General features: G+C 35.4%; 7 protein-coding genes across 7 annotated transcripts; 3 read left to right on the plus strand and 4 right to left on the minus strand.

Annotated features, from left to right (window-relative positions):
• Positions 1-88: 88 nt before the first annotated feature.
• ELE39_001440 (uncharacterized protein) lies at positions 89-4,693 on the plus strand (the record flags this gene model as incomplete). Its single annotated transcript, XM_067344479.1, has 1 exon — positions 89-4,693. The coding sequence occupies one exon, from the start codon at positions 89-91 to the stop codon at positions 4,691-4,693; it is 4,605 nt and encodes a 1,534-aa protein (XP_067201417.1).
• Positions 4,694-4,851: 158 nt separating this feature from the next.
• Positions 4,852-6,039, minus strand: ELE39_001442 (uncharacterized protein; the record flags this gene model as incomplete). The annotated part of the gene is made up of 1 exon (XM_067344481.1): positions 4,852-6,039. One exon carries the CDS (start codon positions 6,037-6,039, stop codon positions 4,852-4,854), a length of 1,188 nt encoding a protein of 395 aa, XP_067201419.1.
• A 606-nt stretch (positions 6,040-6,645) lies between these two features.
• Positions 6,646-11,964, minus strand: ELE39_001443 (MAM domain and a Cu amine oxidase domain; the record flags this gene model as incomplete). Its single annotated transcript, XM_067344482.1, has 1 exon — positions 6,646-11,964. The coding sequence occupies one exon, from the start codon at positions 11,962-11,964 to the stop codon at positions 6,646-6,648; it is 5,319 nt and encodes a 1,772-aa protein (XP_067201420.1).
• Positions 11,965-12,619: 655 nt separating this feature from the next.
• Positions 12,620-14,671, minus strand: ELE39_001444 (heat shock; the record flags this gene model as incomplete). Its single annotated transcript, XM_067344483.1, has 1 exon — positions 12,620-14,671. The coding sequence occupies one exon, from the start codon at positions 14,669-14,671 to the stop codon at positions 12,620-12,622; it is 2,052 nt and encodes a 683-aa protein (XP_067201421.1).
• Positions 14,672-15,359: 688 nt separating this feature from the next.
• Positions 15,360-15,974, plus strand: ELE39_001445 (uncharacterized protein; the record flags this gene model as incomplete). The annotated part of the gene is made up of 1 exon (XM_067344484.1): positions 15,360-15,974. The coding sequence occupies one exon, from the start codon at positions 15,360-15,362 to the stop codon at positions 15,972-15,974; it is 615 nt and encodes a 204-aa protein (XP_067201422.1).
• A 77-nt stretch (positions 15,975-16,051) lies between these two features.
• On the minus strand, positions 16,052-17,806 carry ELE39_001446 (zinc finger protein; the record flags this gene model as incomplete). Its single annotated transcript, XM_067344485.1, has 1 exon — positions 16,052-17,806. The coding sequence occupies one exon, from the start codon at positions 17,804-17,806 to the stop codon at positions 16,052-16,054; it is 1,755 nt and encodes a 584-aa protein (XP_067201423.1).
• Positions 17,807-18,566: 760 nt separating this feature from the next.
• On the plus strand, positions 18,567-19,300 carry ELE39_001447 (proliferating cell nuclear antigen; the record flags this gene model as incomplete). Its single annotated transcript, XM_067344486.1, has 2 exons — positions 18,567-19,244; positions 19,280-19,300. The coding sequence occupies 2 exons, from the start codon at positions 18,567-18,569 to the stop codon at positions 19,298-19,300; spliced, it is 699 nt and encodes a 232-aa protein (XP_067201424.1).
• Positions 19,301-19,319: the final 19 nt, after the last annotated feature.

Raw genomic sequence — 19,319 nt, forward strand, 5'->3', positions numbered from 1 at the left:
AAACTTATTTTAGTTGGGCACTTTATGTTCTACTCACTTGGAAGACAAAATAGTCTTTAGAAGCAAATTCACACCAGATATTTGCAATATGGATCTAGTTTTATCCCCAAATTCTCTGCTAAAGGAACTAATTGCAAACAAGAAATTTGTTCATCTCGTTTCGAAAGATGTATTGGCTATTACCGATAATTATTTAGATTTTGTTTGGGATATAGGAGTTAGTGGTCCTAGAGGATCTGAAGATAAAATATTTAATTCAAATAAACGCTTAATAGGTTTATTAAGAAGAGGTCTTTCTTTGGGAATTAAACTCCCATTAGAAAATCAAAAAAACGAATCGAGAAAGTGGTTCGAATATGATCCTGATAAAATTAACATTTGGATCCTCAAGCGAGGAATGGAAAAGTTTGGGGACTTATTCATTGATAATAAAAAAAGAATGGAACAAATAACTCCCATTTTAGAAAGAGGCTTAAAAGGACTAAAACTTGTGGCGTTGGAAAAGCTGGACGGAGAAAACTCCCAGATATCTTACTTTGATATCACTGACCAATGGGTTATTGGCTCTAAGAATGTGACCATACTCTGCAGAGATGTTAATGATATAGAAAGTATTGTCTACACTGAAGGTAGATACGATTCTGTGAAAGTCAGTGCCTACTCTTGGTTTCGTACACTGGAACAGTTCAAAACTTGCTGTGTGGGAGATTTTGAGACAGAGATTAATAATCTGAAGAGACTACTTTTAAATAATACTCTGCTTTGCGAGACAATTGGTAATACCAATAGACAGCATATAGTTAATTATTCACACGTCACCAACCCTCAACTCTACTTTTTTGGGATAGTTTCGAAAGAAGACGAGCAATACAGTTGCTATAGTCCTATCACTCTAATGAAATTTTTAGATCCATTCTTTTTTAAATACATCGCCCAATTCGTTAATTTGCCTTCTCAATTCGATGTTTCTGAATCTTTAGAAAAGAGAAAGTTTGAAAATACTTGTATAAGTTTCAGCCCAATTTTCTCATTTAACGACCAAATTTTTGACTTCAAAAGCATAGATGAACTCAATAACTACTTGTCAGTTATTCAGAGCATTGTTCTTACTCTAAGAACCAATACTGAAGGTATAGTGCTATATTTAATTGAACGCGGCCAAAAACCTGATAAAGATATTGTTTTGTGTACATTTAAGATCAAATCCCTACGATTTTCTAGTCTCAGACTGGTCAGGGAGAATTTAAAGGACTTAATCATAAAGAATTTCGTAATTGATGGGCTTGATGAATATAAAAAAGCCAGGTCAAATCCTTACAACATGCAGAATTCTATGTTGAAATATTCAGTAGACAACTTTTGGTTTTCAGTTTATAAGTACTTGCTCATCTTAATTCAAAATACAGCTGAAAACTTCTTCAATGTAACCAACAGAAACTTCAAGATAATTCGAAAGCAGATTTCTGATGTTTATAGTCTCTTTGAAACTGAGATTGTTAAACAGATTGAGAGTGACTTCGTCTTTTTCAAGCAATTGATCTTATATTCTTCAATTTATTTACTAACTAAAATGATATATTTGAACTTGGAGGCTAATAAAACGGATAATGTACAGCTTACCAGGTACTTTTTTGATTCATTTTCTAGCTTTATTTCCGACATGGAGTCTCAAATGTCGAGCTCCAGAAAAATAACTGGCATCCCTCGGAGTATTTGCCCTCATTACAATGGATGTTTATGTGGTTCCGTTGATATTTCACCTAGAAATCTTGGAAATATTCCTTCTGGATCTATAATTGAGTTTATAGTTCCTCCTTTTAACTGGTCTTGGAAAGAAATCAAAGATATGCTTTCTTCTGACTTCTCTCTGAGCCATGATACTTGGGTCCTTAACAAGGATGATTCTTATTTAACTTTAGAACAAAAAGATTTTAGTGAAAGTTATTTGTCTTCTTTTCCAAAGGCGAAATATCATATTATAGTTAACTTGAGACATGTATTTGATGACAGTGTACCACAAGAGAGAAACCAGCTTTATAGCTGCTATAAAATATTTATGTTTGATAAGTTGAACTCATCGTCAAATAGCACAAAAGAAGCTATTTTCACTAAAACTGAAAATAGCATCAAGTTGTCTAAATTTAAGTCAAGTTCAATTCAACAATTTGAAGGAATTATTAAGAAACTAGACAGTATAATTACCAAGAATATTATCGATGAAATTGGAACTAAAGAATACCACCAGCTAAGTCAAAATCACCAGCTTGTAAGAAAGTTGGAAGTTCTCCCAACAATGCTTCCCTGGGCCAATTATAATAATATAGGGATCTTTCCGTTTGACTATGCAACTAACATGAGAGACTTTGAGCATTTGTTGTATGCAATTTTCGGTTCTAATGATTTTAATTATGTAGTTAATACATTTTATCACTGCGAATTGGATTTAGACCTAAAGAAAACTAATGAAGTTACTGACAACTTAACAAAATGTTACTTCAACTTAGAATCTACTTTTGTTCTACCTTGTGGGATTCCTGGATCAGGCAAATCATTCGTGCTCAAATCATTCATTCAAAAGCTATTGTCAGCTCAAAGAAAATCATATTATGTTTCAGCGTTAACTTCAGGAAAACATGTGACTGAATTTGATATGAATGATGAGCCAATTTACTCGCTAGTTGTTCCATCAAATACTAAATCTTCCAATAATAAAAATTTTGACTTGGTTTTGTATATATCCAAGGATGGATGCACGCAAAGTCTATTGAATGGGTTTAAGTGGAACTATAATGCATTGATATTTGATAAAATACCGGAAACATACATTGAATATAGCGCACCTGCTAATTCTTCCGAAGATCTATCTGAAACAGAGTTTCGAAATTTGTCCAAAAAGTCAAAGTCTTGTATGAACTTTATTATAGAGTCTTTCATAAAACTCTGCTCAGGAATAGTCAAAGGTGATTACGAAAAAAATTCAGCAAAAAATGAGAACTCTCCAGAATGGCTTAAACATTTGAAGAGTGTATACGATTGTTCCAGAAACTTGAGACTTTTAATTCTCGTGGATATGAATCACACTCCAGAAGCATTTGTTCAGATTAGCGAGGATTTTAGTAGTAAATTTAAACTAACTGAAGTCACATTGTATAGAACACTTGTCTTATTTATTACTGCGAATTTTGGAAAATTTAAAAGGAAGCCAAAAAAATGGAGGTTTCTATTTAGAAGTGAAGAAGTAATAATGTCTATTTTAAAAGTAATTAAAAGAGAAAACCACAGCACTCTTAAAGGACTCTCTAGGAAAAGTGTAAGTGTTTTGCTTCACTTCCTGATTTTATACTCTCAAAATGTCAAAGTCTTAAAAAAAGATGGAAAAGTAATTAATTCAATGTTATCAAAGAGTACCTTTAAATCACTGGGTTTCAAAGGAGTAATTGAAGTTAAAAATGATTATTCCACATTCTTATCTGAATTACGCAAAAATTATAAGAAAACTTATAATTCATTAAATTCAGATCTATCGCATATATTAAATAATAATGCGGATATACAGGATCCCAAAAATGATAAAAATCCAATCAAAAGATTTATGAATAACCTTGAGAAGCTTTCAAAATCGATCGGAGAACTTCCAAATTTTATAGACACTGCATCTATTAACTCGTTTTATTCATCTATTTATTCTATGTGTTATAGCATCCCCTTAAAGGGCTCAGATATTAACTTAAGAAATCTATATTACGACTTGGGAAATAATTTGATAATTAAATCATTTGATTTGAATATTCATCCAAGAGGAGAGTTGGGCGATTACTTGTCCCAAATTCGGAGCAAATATAGCCTTACAGCAATTACTTTTGAAAACCACAAATCCAGTATGGAAGCAATTACACGGATTTGGAATGAACATAAAAAGTCACTAACTAAGGTTATAAATGGAAAGCTCAGATCTAAAGAGAGTGAAGACCACGATTTAACAGAGTTAGGAGATATTCAGGAGAGTAAAATACATGTTACTTGTTGTTTCTTTGGACGTAAAGCTGGTCCAGACACTGGTGATAAGTCAAAAATTGGATCTTTGCTCGATGGCCAAACTATTTCCAATTTGGTGATTTTACTTTCTTTGCCCTTTATTAGTAGAAGCTATGATTTCCAAGTTTCTTATTTGATTTATATTCACAGTTGGAAGCTGGCATTCTTGACAGTTTCTCCCTTATCAAAACTATTTGAAATTTTATCAAATGATAAACATTATGACATTCTAATTCAAAAGGAAATACCTCCTCATTCGATAGATGAAGATGACAAAGAATACGATTCGTATTCCAACTGTGACCAATTTGAAAGCTGTGATAGTAAAACAAGTTTATTACTAACATCCTTATTACCTTTTGGAGAGAATGGGCATTCTCATATTACTTTAATTTCTGGAAAGTTTAATCCTGTAATCACGAACGTTGCAATTGGCTTGCTAGGGGAGGGCTTTTCAGAATTATCAAACATTAGCGTAAATGAATGTGGGATAAGAGCCTTTGAAGTTCAGGTAAATGAGGAGCCATTGGAGGGGATCCTAAATAAAGGACTAAGTGAAGATGACTCAAAACTGGATCCTGTAAAAACTCTAAAAATTTTAGCAATTAGACTTTGGGATAAAAAGATAATGCTAAAAGGAGATTTAGGATATATGTGAAATTAAACATTTAAATAGAAATGATTATTTTATATCACCGGTGGCACTCCTAACACTTAAAAGCAGTAATATTAAAGAGAAGCAGGAAAATATTTCTCTTTTTATTCTATATATATATATATATATATATATATATAGCTGGCTTTAAACATATATAGTTACAATATAAAATAGGGGCACTTATTAGAAATAAACCAATGTTCAAAGTCTTGAATAGAAATCATATTGTCAGAATCCTTGTCAAAATGGTCAAATATGACTTCAATCTCACTTTTTGTAATACTAAAAGGGAAATTCAATGACTGTAGTCCGTTATATAGCTCTTCCTGATCGATTTGGCCATTCCCATCTTCATCCAGAGCATTAAAAAATCGATGGATTTTTCTAAGTTTGTATTCAGGGTCTTGATCTTTGCTGATTTCAATGTTTTCCAGCTCGGAATGGCAAATTTCATCTTTAATATGAATGCCCAGGTCTTCTAGATCCCTGCTACCATAATATTTGAGGATATTTAGAATCTTTCTTAGCTTTGACGCTGCTAATATCCCAAATGTTATGTTGAGTACTCCCGTAAACCCAACAAATAGTGACATGAGTGAGAAGTATGTAGAGTGAGTTAAATACAGAGAAATTGTGCAGAGTAGAATTTGTACAAATCCTCTTCCAGCCGACAATTCTAGGAATTTAAACCAAGTACGGACAAATACTTCTATGCGCTTGATTCGTTTCTTTTTAGATACCTCAAGCATTAGAATCACAGACGAGATGGACATAATATACATTGAAATAAGTACTGCAAGTAGGCTTATTGAAATCATTCCGAATATACAGTTCAAGGTGCCCATTAGAAACAGATTTGCCGTCGCAATTTGAGATACAGTTCTGAATGATTTTTGACCTTTAAAAACCTGATTCCTGAATTCTAAATACTGCTCCAAAAGGTCTTGTTTTACTTCTAGAAATGAATTCATTGCCTCTTTCTTTAAGTTTTGAAAAAGTTCATCATCTGTTTTTCCTTGAATATCTGCCTCTTTTTCATGCCATTCCTCCCTTAAGAGATAGGCACTTTCATCACTCGGGAGGTTCTGTCGTACAGGTTCTTCAGTTTCCTTTATATTACCACTCTTTGCATCCTTGCCATATTTCTTTATTTTCGTTCTAGCACCTCCGAGAAGCTCTGGTTTGCTCTTGTCTCCCTTCTCAATATTTTCCCCCCTTTCGTTTTCGTTGTCCTTATCGTTCTTCCTCTCATCCTCATCTTCGTAAATTACAACGGAATCCTTGGAGGATCTAAGCTCCTTTCTATCGGGGTCTGGAATCTTAAAATTGGGATTGTTTCTTCTCATTTCAATAAAGAATGTGAGAATAGAAACAATGTAAACATAAATCAAAAAGTAGTTTATTTTTAAAAACTCGAACTAACAAACAAACAAGACAATTTTTATATTTAGTTTTTTTTTTCAAACTATTCGGCCCTCTTAATATCCTGTACCGGCGTTGGGTATCGAAATTTTTTTTAATTAAAAATGCATCAGCAGGCTCCCCACTAACTATTAAGCTCCCCTCTCATATCAATACATTTTGCTATGAGAAATTTAATATATTAGGAATTAGATAGACAAAATTTAAAGTCGAAATCTTAGTATTAAAAGGAGGGAGATGAAGCGGATATATATATATATATATATATATAAATATATATATATATAAACAAATATACCTAATAATAAAAGTAACTAGACTTATATATTCTAACTTAAATCTAAATAGTGCAGCAAATGTAATTTTAATTTCAATGAATTTCTAATTCATTTTTAAACTTACTTTTACTAAATTAATATGAATGACCATTTTTTTTACCTGGATTTCCCAGAATTCGGTAGTTTATTGTATTCATTATTAGCGTAGATAACGTTGTATTTCTATGCCTTGGAACAATTTAAATCAGTCCCTTATTCGACTACTTTTATAAGTTGGAGCAGATTTCCTTTCCTCTGTAATGCACATGTACCTGGCTCAACAAAATCACCCTTAACCGCATTGTGGAGAGTAATACTTGGATCCATAGGCCACCAATTAAATGGTCTTGCGTACCATCCCAGAGTATTTCCAAGAGCTGTGGTTTGAGGAACGTCTTCCAACGTTGGAATATGCCAAATCCCAGATGTAACCCAAGTTACAACGTCTCTATGACGAATAACTTCATCATCCATAATAAAAGAATCGAACCTGACAGCAGGCTTTGTAGCGAATTTATTATCTCTAGGAAGATCTGCATCAAGCTCTGAGTACTTAAACACAGAAGAGGCCAAATCATACTTTGACCAAGATGCTGGGCCTGAGTAAAGTTCATGCTCAGGCATCAAGTCCGCAATAGATTTAATTGATTTGATCATAAAACCACCAACATTACCATAAGTTTGTAACTTTTCATCAACAACGAAGTATGCTTTGGGATGGTGATGAGTCTCATTCAACATGGAATAAGCGTTTGTTTCTCTTTCGGCCATGATTCTCTCCAACATATGGTGTCCTTCTTTCTCTGGGTCTCTCCTTACTTTGACCCACGCTACAGAGTTATCCGTATAATCCGGTCCGAGATCAAAGTCAACCTTCCAAACAGCAAAGTGTGAATGTAAAGCTGCCATTTGTCCAGAAGGAGTAATCTGAGTCCCATATTTCTTTTGTTTAGCAGAAAAGTATGGAACCTCCAGACCTGCATATAGCTCACCTGTAAAACTGACCCCCATTTCGAATGATCCCTGGTTATGTAGGATAAGGTCTACAATATAATCGTAGTTAGATACTGTAATGATTTGCCTGATAACAAGACTAGTAAGAGCTGCAGCATCTTTAATACCTCCAGATTTCCAATGTGATCTAATTGGCCTTCCAGTATCTAGCTCAAAGATACAGGCACTATTATCCCAGAAAATGGTTTGAGCAGTGTTTGCACATTCAAGACCAGGATGAACTTTTCTGGCTGCTGTACCCAAACCTCCGTACCAACTGTCCAGGAAGAACCACTGTCTTTCAAATACAGTATAGTGAGCCATTGCATCCACCATTGCAACTTCAAAGGCTACTCTTCTTCCCAAAAATGTTAAATTCCATGCCTTAAGTCCGCTGTCACGATCATTTGTGAGAGTTAGCTCCCATCCAATCCAGTTAACTGTGTATGCTTCTCTATTAGGGGATTTGAAAACTTGGAATCTTCTACCTCCAGGCTCACAATGTTCTGGCTTAGCCCTTGTCTCCAATCCTCCTCTACTGAACATTTCAAGGAACTGAAGCTTTCTTAACCTAAGCTCATTCATCTGTTTTTCTCTTTGGATTCTTCTCTCTTGTAGAATATTTGGAGTTACAAGTTTCAAAGGAAGATTATTAAACGGGGTACCTGAGCTCTGGCTTTCTTCAAGACTCGTCTTGGCCTCATTGTAAGTACTAACCAAGTCCTGAAGACTTTTGAAAGATGTTCCATCGTACCAAATCCTGTTTACCAACATCTGATGCATTCTGTCAAACTCTATCTTAGCATGTCCATTTCTAATGCTTTCTAATGTTGTATAGGGTGCCTTCAATTCAAAAAAGATTGGACACTGATTACCTTCTTTTGTTTTTATGCCTATCCATAGCTTTGGCTCCATATCTTCATCGTCATCTTCTTCGTCCACATCTTCTTTTTGTTCACCTTCTATACCACCCTCTGAAGTTACATTGTGGGGTTGATAGATGATTGGACCTAACTTGACATATTCCTTCCCAGCAACTTGATCTCTGGGAAGATGATTTCCACAAGTCTCGAATACTATTTTATCCAGAGTATTCTGTTCCAAAATCTCTCCGAGTTTTAGCATAGGGACTGAGAACCTTGTATCTCCTCCTTCGTTAATTATAATCTGTTCTAGTCTCCTCCCAAAAGGTCCAGTAGGATTCCAACCATCGCACTCTACTGGTCTTGGGTCGGAAATTGGATAGTGTTTCATTTTTATCAGCTCCTCACCCTCTTCATTTCCTCTAGTCGTACTGTTTGAATCTGCTATATTCCACAAACCAATATTCTCGGTCTCCTTTTTGGTTAGAATAATGGGCCCAACTTTCCACTGGTGGTAAAGGCCATTCAATCCAAGAGGATCAGCCATATTTTCAGTTTCATTACAGGATCCAAACCTAACTCTTGCGAATCTTTTTGGAGGGCTTGGCTTTGGATAAAGCTCTGGAGTCCTTTTATGAAGATCTAAAGATTCCAAATACTCATAGGCCTCAGTCTTATTTACAAATAATGTGATTCTGTAAGGACCTTTTGAACCAACAGACTCTTTTATTGAGTCAAAATAACTCCTAACTTTCATCTCCTCTAAATATGTCAAAGGATCAAATGGAGTTTCCATTCCGTTTTCTACTTCTGAAGGATATGAAGGGATATCACAAAACTTTCCAAAAGAAGAAATGTCCTTTGCTGTTGCCCATATATCTGAGATTGTCATAGTCAATCCTGTTCTGCTCTGAGCCATACAGTAAATAATATACTTTTGGTTGCCTTCAATACCATTCAAAATTAGCTGCTTTTCTTCTTTGGGGTCGCTCACCTCAGTCCTTTGACCGTACTTTTCTATTTCACTTGGGCTTGGATACATACCTTCTGGTAAAGTTGCCACACAAGTTATCTTTCCAGGAGTATCACTCTTGACAACTATATTAAATCTTCCAAGCTCGGGCACAATCCTCGAGATCTCAATTTTTGGAACTCTATCTTTAGTTGTAACTCTCTTTGTCAAATTTGCCAATACTTTTGAAAAGCTTATTCTATTTGATCTTGGTAATGCCAAATCCTCTGCTAAACATACTATATCGTACTCTGTGGATGGAATTAAATTCCTGATTACTAGTTTGATATCGCCACTAATCTCCTTGCTGGAGATATTTTTCTCAACTCCACTGCTCTTAATAAGCTTGACGAGCCTCTGCTCATCAATATGGTCTTTGTTATTTAAATCTTCTCTAATTCTTGAAAAGTTGTTATTCTTGTCTGCCATACACCAAATCGTTCCAGACTCGTCCATCTTTAAAGTAAGTTCGACACTTTCCTCTAAAGTTTTAAACTGTTTTATTTCAAGTTCTGGACTCTTTGAATCTGTAGTTACTCTTATTCTTGAATATTCAACAGAAAGATCATCCATACTAGATAAAGAATCAGTTTTTTCCTTATTCTTTATGATTTTGCTGACTTCTTCTGAAAAGCAAAAGAGATCATACTCTGTATTTGGTCTGATCTCTCCCTTTGAAAATGACGAAATGACAAATGTGTGACTTTCCTTAATATTTAAAGATTTTGGGGTTCTTTGTCCATATTTCTTAAGAACTGATACTGATGGGGTAACAGCTCCAGCCCTGGAAATTCCACACCAAACGTCAACTCCTTCTCTATTAGACCTTATTTTAGCCCTAATTGTCTTCTCATCTGCTTCAACCTTTTCTATCTGTATTGAACCAATGCTCAACTCAGTCTTGTGAGTAGATCCTTGCTTGAATCCTTCTCCAACCTTAATTACTTCATCAAAAAACCTAAATTCCAAATAGCTTCCACTATTCCATCCGTCTCCGTAGGAATCATGTAAGCTTACAGTGTAGTTCCCATATCCTGGTAGACAACATGGAATCCAGTCAGTGCTTGAAACCAGGTCAGAATTCACATTAATGTTACTGAAGGAGTAAGTTCTTCCACTGCATCCCAGAGCTCCCTCTACTTCCCAAGATTTTTCAGTTGTGAAGTTACTGCTTACAAGCCTTACTTCTCCCCACACACATCTTTGATCTTCTCTTTCGCTGGACCTCATTACCTCGTTTGAGCAGTGCCCTGACTTAACAATAATGTCGTCCAAGGCAATCAAACTGTCCTCAGAACGACCTCCAACTCCTTCAATAATCATTCTCAAGGGAGTTATTCCATCAGAATAGAACTCAAACCCTCCGAATTGCCATGAGGGACCCTGCTGTCCCACTACAAGCCAGTTTGGACGTCCATAATGCAATGTAGGTTTTGGGATTTTGTTTTCCATACGGTTTCCTTTTCCATCAAGCTGAACGGAGTTCAAAAGGCCTGATGCCATATATATTCTTAATACATTTACATCAGCTCCTGCCATAAAGTATCTTAAAGTCAGACAGTGACTACCAAAACTATATACTCTTGGATTTCCTATCAGAACTGCTGAGGCTCCTGGCATATAACCTGGTGCTCTAAAGAAAATATAATGGCCTTCTCCCTTGACTCCTGTAGTTGTGTCGCTCTCTGGTCTTGATCCCACTACCGTTTCTTCACCAACCCCAAGCTCAAATCTTGTTTTTGTTTGGTAGTCCAAAAGAGAGCTAAAACCACAGCCAAGGTAACCTTGGAGCTCAAAATCACAGCTGAATGAGGTACTTTCTTTGTTGGTTAATATTCCAGCTGAATAGATATGCAGTCTTGGACTCATAGTCTCCTTAAATGCTCTACTTCTTGCAGGAGAATAGCAGATTGTAAAGCTTTCAGCATCATCCTTAATTCCATTAATGCTGAAAATTACTGTCGCCTGCCTGGTAGCAGACTTTTGCATATTGTCACCAATAACAAGTTCCGAAGTCTCGTATGATCTTATTCCTCTAAATGGTCCCAAGCCAATTTTACTTGGGGGACACTTCCTTAGAATGTCACCAAGTAATAGGCTCTTTTGCTTGAGAGTCTTCTCTGAAGAGTAATCTTCATTTCTTTGTAGATAAATTGAGTCCTCCTGAGTTAGACCCACTCCAGATATAGCGACTATACAATTTGATCTTTTAATACAAAAGTATTCTTGAACTATTGGAGAAATCTCCACAATGGAGTTTGATGGCCCAACCGCTGCCTCATCCTCAGCTCCACTTTGCAGCATATAGCCTCTATTTCCTTCCTCGGGACATGAGGAGGCTCCGTCTACAATTTCCGTGGGGCTCGGAGAATCTTGGGTATACACGTACAAAACACATCCTTTTTCAGTTTTTTTATCAGAGATTACTGTCCTTTCCGAATTGTTGAATCTTTCCTGTAAAGATCTTAGCGAAGGTCTTGTTTTAGAATGTTCTTGTCTTTCTGGAAACAGTAGCTCTTCAATGATTGAAGATTCATTCATACTTGGAAGTATTCCTGCATTTCCAGTTAATCCATTTGGAGTGTCAGCTTCTTCTATTTGACTACAAATAAATTCCGATAGACTTAAAAAAGTCAGAAACAAGATCTTTATCCAACAGAACATCTTTATCTTGATTTTTAAACTTAAATTAGAATTAGGTAAAATATAATTGGTTAGTTTCGATACCTATTTAGCTGCATTCAGCCTTTTTCTTAAGCTATATTATCTTTGTTCAATTTACGATTTGAATTAATTCATTAATGTTATTCTTTTAAGTTAGAATAATCTATAGTTTTTGAAAACTAGATTAACTTATTAGTTGATCTATCCACAGTACTTATACTCTCTAAGGCTAAAAAAGTGGTATTGGTGAGGGTATACGAATCTATTTACTTTAAGATCCAAATAATATTAATCTTCAATTCTCAAAAATCAATTCAATTGATTTCTCTTCAAGAGGAATCAAATGTTGCAAATAATATCATTTTTACATCTTTAGACCTTACATTATACAAAATTCAAATCTTGGTGCAACTGGATGCTCGGATTTTTGCATGCATGCAGTTTCGAATAATATTCACTTTCAAGAAAAATTTAAGTAATTAGGGAATTTAGGCAGACAGGAGAATAACTAAATTCCTAAAGTAGATGGACTAAAATGATAGAAAAACTTAAAATGACTATTTAGTACTTTTAGAAAGAAAATAGAATAGCTATTAGAGTTAACACTAGGGGAGAAAAAAAAATCTAGAGTTATAAAATATCAGAAAACAAATGATTAAGAATCTGAATCCTCAGGCTCCGAAATATTATCCTCGTGATGAGTATCGTTCTCACTAGATTGATTTTCTGAGGTACCTGGCTTATATGCTTTCTGAGTGATCGCCCAAGAAGCCTGTTTAAGCTCTTCCAGTTGTACTTTGATATTCTGAACAGTGGACTCGTAGTCTGCAGACTGAGAAGAGTCATGCAAAATAGATTGTAGTTTAGAAATTTTGGACTCCAAGCTATCTTTTTCATGGGCAGTGATTTGGCTAGCCAGAGAAGAAATCTGATTTTGGACAGAATAGATAAATGCTTCTGCATTATTCTTAAGATCAATAAGTTCCTTCTTGGCTTGATCATTTGCTCTATATTCTTCAGCTTCTCTGATCATTTTTTCGATATCAGCGCTGCTAAGGCCTCCAGAAGATTGAATAGTGATCTCATGTTTCTTTCCAGTTGACTTATCAATAGCACCAACATTCATAATTCCATTCGCATCAATATCAAAAGTTACTTCAATTTGAGGAACTCCCCTAGGGGCTGGAGGAATTCCCATCATTTCAAATTGTCCAAGTAACTTATTATCAGCAGCAAATTCTCTTTCTCCCTGGAAAACCTTAATTCCAACCTGAGTTTGGTTATCCGCTGCAGTGGAGAATACTTGGCTCTTCTTAGTGGGGATCGTGGTGTTTCTATTAATTAGTCGAGTAAAAACTCCACCCAAAGTTTCGATACCTAAAGATAAAGGAGTAACATCAAGTAACAAAAGATCCTTGATTTCTCCTTTCAAAACACCAGCCTGTATTGCAGCTCCCATTGCAACGGCCTCATCAGGGTTAACTCCTTTTGATGGTTCTCTTCCAAAAATCTTTTTAACAGTTTCTGAAACTTTAGGCATTCTAGTCATTCCTCCGACCAAAATAACGTCATTAATCTTTTCCTTGGGGATCCCAGAGTCACGAATACATTTCTCACTAGGAGAAATAGTCTTCTTCAGTAAATCGTCCACAAGCTCTTCATACTTGGCTCTACTAAGCTTGATTTGTAGATGCTTAGGACCTTTGGCATCAGCAGTAATGAAAGGAAGATTAATTTCAACTTGAACCTTACTACTCAATTCCTTCTTTGCAGTTTCTGAGGCTTCCCTTAGCCTCTGCAATGCAAGCTTATCGCGGCTTAGATCTATTCCTTGGGTTTTCTTGAATTCTTGTATTAGATAATTTAATATTCTCTGGTCAAAATCTTCACCTCCTAGGGAAGTATTTCCATTTGTTGCTTTTACCTCAAATACTCCCCCAAGGATCTCTAAAATAGAAATATCAAAAGTGCCTCCTCCCAAATCATAAACTGCAATTGTTTTACCATCGGCTTTCTCCATTCCGTATGCCAAAGCTGCTGCTGTTGGTTCGTTAATGATTCTTGTCACATTTAAACCTGCTATAGAGCCCGCGTCCTTAGTTGCTTGACGTTGAGAATCATTAAAATAGGCTGGCACAGTAATTACAGCGTGCTTTACACTTCTCCCGAGATAAGTCTCAGCAGTCTCCTTCATCTTCTCCAAAATAAAGGCCCCAATTTGACTTGGACTATATCTCTCACCTCTAGCCTCAACCCAAGCATCCCCATTATCAGCCCTGACAATCTTGTATGGCAAAATTCCCTGCTCCTTCTTTATTGCTTCTTCTTCGTATCTTCTCCCAATTAGCCTCTTTGTTGCGTAGACAGTGTTTTCTGGGTTTGTGATTGCTTGTCTTTTTGCAACCTCACCAACCAATCTTTGTCCATCCTCTGAAAAGGCTACCACAGAAGGAGTCGTTCTCATTCCCTCCGAATTTTCTAACACCTTGGGCTGAGCACCTTCTAAAATGGCAGTGCAAGAATTTGTAGTTCCCAAATCGATTCCTATGATATCACCAGTAATTCTCCTATTTGAAGACTTTTTACCTTCACATTTTGAGCTCATATACCTTGAAAATACCAATGGAAAGCTCCTTTTAAGTATTCCAACTGTAATACCCGACGAACTTACCACCCCATTAAAGCTACTGTTAATTAGCATAGACATTCTCTAAAGAGAAAGCAATTCAACGATTTACCAAAGAACAAATTCTAAATCAGGCACCTAAAAGTGATTCCTTCTATTAAAATACCTTTAGCTTATCTTCGAATTCTTAGATTACTTAATTGGCTTTTTTTTTTCGAATTAAATAATTAAATTTACTATAGCAGAGCTCTTTGGCGCCATACGTGTTTCTTTTTATTTGTCAAAAATAGATAAAAAAAGGGGATAGTTAAAACAATTAAAAAATTCATTTATGCTCAACTTTAACAAGTAAAGTTTTAAGGAATTAGTAGATTTTTGATTAAGATCATTGTGCTTTAAATATCTAAAGAAATATATAGATCGTTTGTTTTATTTTAGAGAAAGGAATATTTATGCATGCAATCATGGATGCGAAAGAAAAGTGTAATAAAATAATTGAATATACTTCAGGCTGCAACATCTATATTAAATTATTTTATTAATATTCTGAAGGTCAAGATTGACCTCTTTCGATCTTTTTCCACCAAAATTGGAAAAGTAAAGGTTCAGGACAGAGCAGTTTTTCAATTAAGAACTTCTATTAACCTTTAGTACTAGAAAAATTATTAAAGTTTATTTTGAACTTATTAATAATATAAGAAAATAGGTTTTGATAACTCCCTTAGCAATTCACTAAGTTTTAGGCTTTAGAAGAACAAACTTTAATAATATGAAAAGGTATTACAAGAATGCAAGTTTAGGTTTGAATAGTGTGTTGTGTATTCCAAGAACAAATAAAGATTTAGAAATCGAGATTGCTGTTACCAAGAGAGAAAGTAGAGAGTTTCCAAGTTTACCAAATGCGAGTATTGAGTTGAATAGTGATGAGTATTGTGACATTTCAGGTTCATCTTTGGACTCGGTGTGCATCAAAGATTTATCTAGATTGGAATCAAACTCTTCGGTGAAAAAAAGTGATAGATTAAAGTACAAGACTGTTTGGATGGGCCCAGGAGGAGGTTATTCACTAATGGAGGAGTATGCGGAACCTAGAAAGTGCATGGAGAGGGAAGTCCCTAAGGAATCTGAGATGGAGTTTAAAAGATATAGGCAACCTGGGTTTTGTAAGAATAGTAAAAGCATGAGCAATTTAGCAATGAACTCGAACGTCGAGGTTATGGAGGAGGCTGGTATTTTAAGAGAAGATAGTTATATTTTCAAGTCTTCAAGATCTCTGGCAAATGTTGATTGGAACAAACAAGAATTTGTTGGGCCGCTTCCTTTTCAGAATAAAGTAGCAGTAGGCAACAGAAGCTGTTTGGGAAGGAATTTGATCCCATTATAGTTTAATTAAGTTCAAAGAAAGGGCAATTAGAGACAGGTTTTCAATTAAAATAGCCATTAAAGACTTATTACTAAGAGTTATACAGACCTCTTTTTAAGGCTTGGATACTTACTATAAGAGTGAGCAGAGTTACTACTGCTATTATTATTATTATTATGGTGGTGATTATTTATTGGATTTACTCCATTATTATTAATTATGTTATTTTGAGTATTATAATTATAGTCCTTTCTCTTTTTAAATAGTTTCTTTTTTTCGTTTGGAATTCCAAAATCTTGTGTTTCTTGCAGAAGAGAAGAGCGAATAGATTTTGGAAGCAATCCCCAAATGTCTTTAACACTTTGTTGAGCCTGCTTAATCAACTCAAAGTTCTCTTCTGATAACAATGGGAACGACATTGCGAGCTGAATTTGCTGTTCTTCTGTTAAATAAGGACCACAAATTGGCAAAATCGTCTCTACAAATGGTTGAAAGTGAGTGTTAGCACCGTACATTCCAGGGTTAATAATGCTTGGGGGCTGAATTATATATCCATATGGATGTGCAGGGCCTGTCTGTGGGAAAGGAGCTCCGGGATATCCAGGGTGGAAATGGTGCGGCGCGCCGTCTGGAGCGTATGCTGGATAGGGATGCCCTTGCATATTCCAAGGGTCCATAAAAGGAGGTGGGGCATGCATACCGGGGTGTGGTGGCAACTGGTGAGTAGCTATAAGGGGAGGAGCGTGGTGAGGGGGCAACATGGGATTAGGCAAACTAGAATAAGAAGGCTGAGCAGCTTTTGCCTTTGGAAGCACAGGAATTGAAGTTTCAATGCTCTGCTCACTCAAATTAGTAATGATAGGCGGAGATAGAGGTTTCAATTCAGCTGTTAAATTCGTGGCTGTAACAGAAGAAATTGCGCTCAAACTCTCATCTGTTGTACTTTGAATATTTGATGAAGCCTTATTTTCTTCATTTCTAGAAGCTGGGTCAGCAGTAGTAGTTTGTGGTATCGTGGGTTTGGGCTCGGAGCTTTCATTAATATTAATTTCTTGTATGCAGGGGTCTTTTTTCGTACTTTCTCCCACTTGAATAAAGCTGGAGCTGGGATTTAAGTCTTGTGCAAACGTACTACATTCTGTAATTACCTTAATTTCGTCCAATTCAGGATCCGTCTTTGCTATGGAAACAGAATCATGTGTTAATGCTTCTCCCGAAATACTTGAGTCCTGGTGTTTTAACAAATTATCTGAATCCTTAGAAACATCAGTTTCTGGATTTCTAACAGGGTAGTTGAACTTATCCCAGTCTATCGTTGCCAACATATTAGCAAGACTCTTATTAGGTACACTACCTCTGAATCTTTGTCCACAGGAAGGGCAAGGCTTAACTGCCAGAGCCTTGTTTTTCTCTAAATAATTCTTTACACAATCTCTGCATGCAGAAGCTCCACAGCTCCCAGCACATTTTATAAGTACTGGATTAATTAGCGGAAATCCACATAATTTACAGATATATTCCGAGGGTAAGGTCAGTTTTGTTTCAACAATTTCTGTCTCCTCACCTTCTACAATACTTCTCTGAGCGTCATGATGTATCTCTTTAAGCTCTCTCCAAGGTATACGCTGTATTACTACTCTGGAGTAGATAGGTAATAACTTATCGTCAGGAAAGGCTTCTTTTTCGTCATTGTCAAATACCTTTAAATCAAAAAGTTTCATGTATTCCTTACCCAAACCTGCATGTTCAGCCACAAGTATCTTCAAATCTGAAGTTCTGACTGAAGTTACATTCAGCTCGATAGCACGGTATGAATCTGATTTTTCGTGTAAAAAGCGATAATATACCGACATTTTATTTGCACTAGTTTATTTCTGCTCAATTAAACCCAGATTTTCTCTCTCTTCGTACTTCAGTCCAAAGACATTCAGTGATCAGTTTTTATAACTTATTTGCCTCAATCTCTCATTTAACCTATTTTTTTAAAAAATTATCTACCGTTTTCTATTTAATCTTTTGAATTCTAGAATATAATAATTACTCCAATTTGGACTTGGCGCGTAATAAATTATGCATAAAAGTGATGTACCATGAAGAATTACCCAAAAGTGAATTCTTTTTTATTTTTTTTTTATTCTTAAAAAATCCAGTAAGTGACTTTACAGTTGAAATTTAAGCTTGACAAAAACTAAGTCAGTCTTATACGATCCCAGCCCTATTCTTATTATTCTTCTTTTTTAGCCTGCTTTGACTCTTTTCAAAATGACTCTACGGACGTCTCTGTATTTTAAACAATTTAAAATTTAACTCTTTCAGCCAAACCATAAAAGTATATAAATATTTATATTTATTTTATCTTCTATACTTCTCCTACTACTGTTAGGTTATTTTTCTAATTCATTTTCTCCTCCATGCATTGCCCTGTAAAGGTTTCAGCGCCAAACCCGTTTAACTTATTGTTATACTATAGATAAAAATAAAGTAATAAGGCCCCACACCTAGAAAAATAAATGGCGATACAATATAAATATATAACGAAATTAAAATTGGAATTAATATTGAATATTATAGCAGTAAAATAAATAAAGATATCTTGGCTTTAATTTGAGAAAGATGTTTGAAGCTAGATTACAAAATGCTATGTTGTTTAAAAAAATAGCAGAGGCTCTCAAAGAGCTTTGCCATGATATTAACATTGACTGTGATAGTGACGGGCTACATCTTCAAGCAATGGACTCTTCACACGTGGCTTTGGTATCATTAAATATTCAACCGGATGCATTTGAACATTATAGATGTGATAGACCAGTAGTCCTTGGTTTGGATATGCAACAACTCTCAAAGTTTATGAAGTTCTGCGACAAGGATACTAGTATGACTCTCAAAAAATATGATGATAACGAAGATAACAGAATTACTATGTGCTTTGAGGACAATAGTGGAATTCTTTCGTCAAAAGAGTGCACATTAAGGTTAATGGATATTGAACAGGAGCACATCTCAATCCCTGAGGAAGAATATGAGTGTAATGTTACAATGCCTTCAAGCTTATTTCAGTCAATTGTTAGAGATATGTCGGGTATTGGAGATGAAGTTAGTCTTGAAATTAGTGGAAAGTATATCAAATTTTGTGTGGATGGTGATGATGGAAAAATTGATCTCAATTTTCCTCTTAATGATAGTCCTGATGAAACCAAAGCAGTACAAATTCACGCTGATGATACAATTTCCCAAAAATATGCTCTTAGATATCTCTCATACTTTACAAAGGCTTCTCCTTTAAGTACTACTGTCAATATCAGTATTTCAAAGGGAGTACCACTCAGATTACAGTTCCCACTCAATGATAAATATGAACATGGAAAC

The sequence above is a fragment of the Cryptosporidium sp. chipmunk genotype I genome (genome assembly GCF_004936735.1).
Source record: "Cryptosporidium sp. chipmunk genotype I strain 37763 chromosome Unknown contig_18, whole genome shotgun sequence".
Classification (NCBI taxonomy): Eukaryota; Apicomplexa; class Conoidasida; order Eucoccidiorida; family Cryptosporidiidae; genus Cryptosporidium; species Cryptosporidium sp. chipmunk genotype I.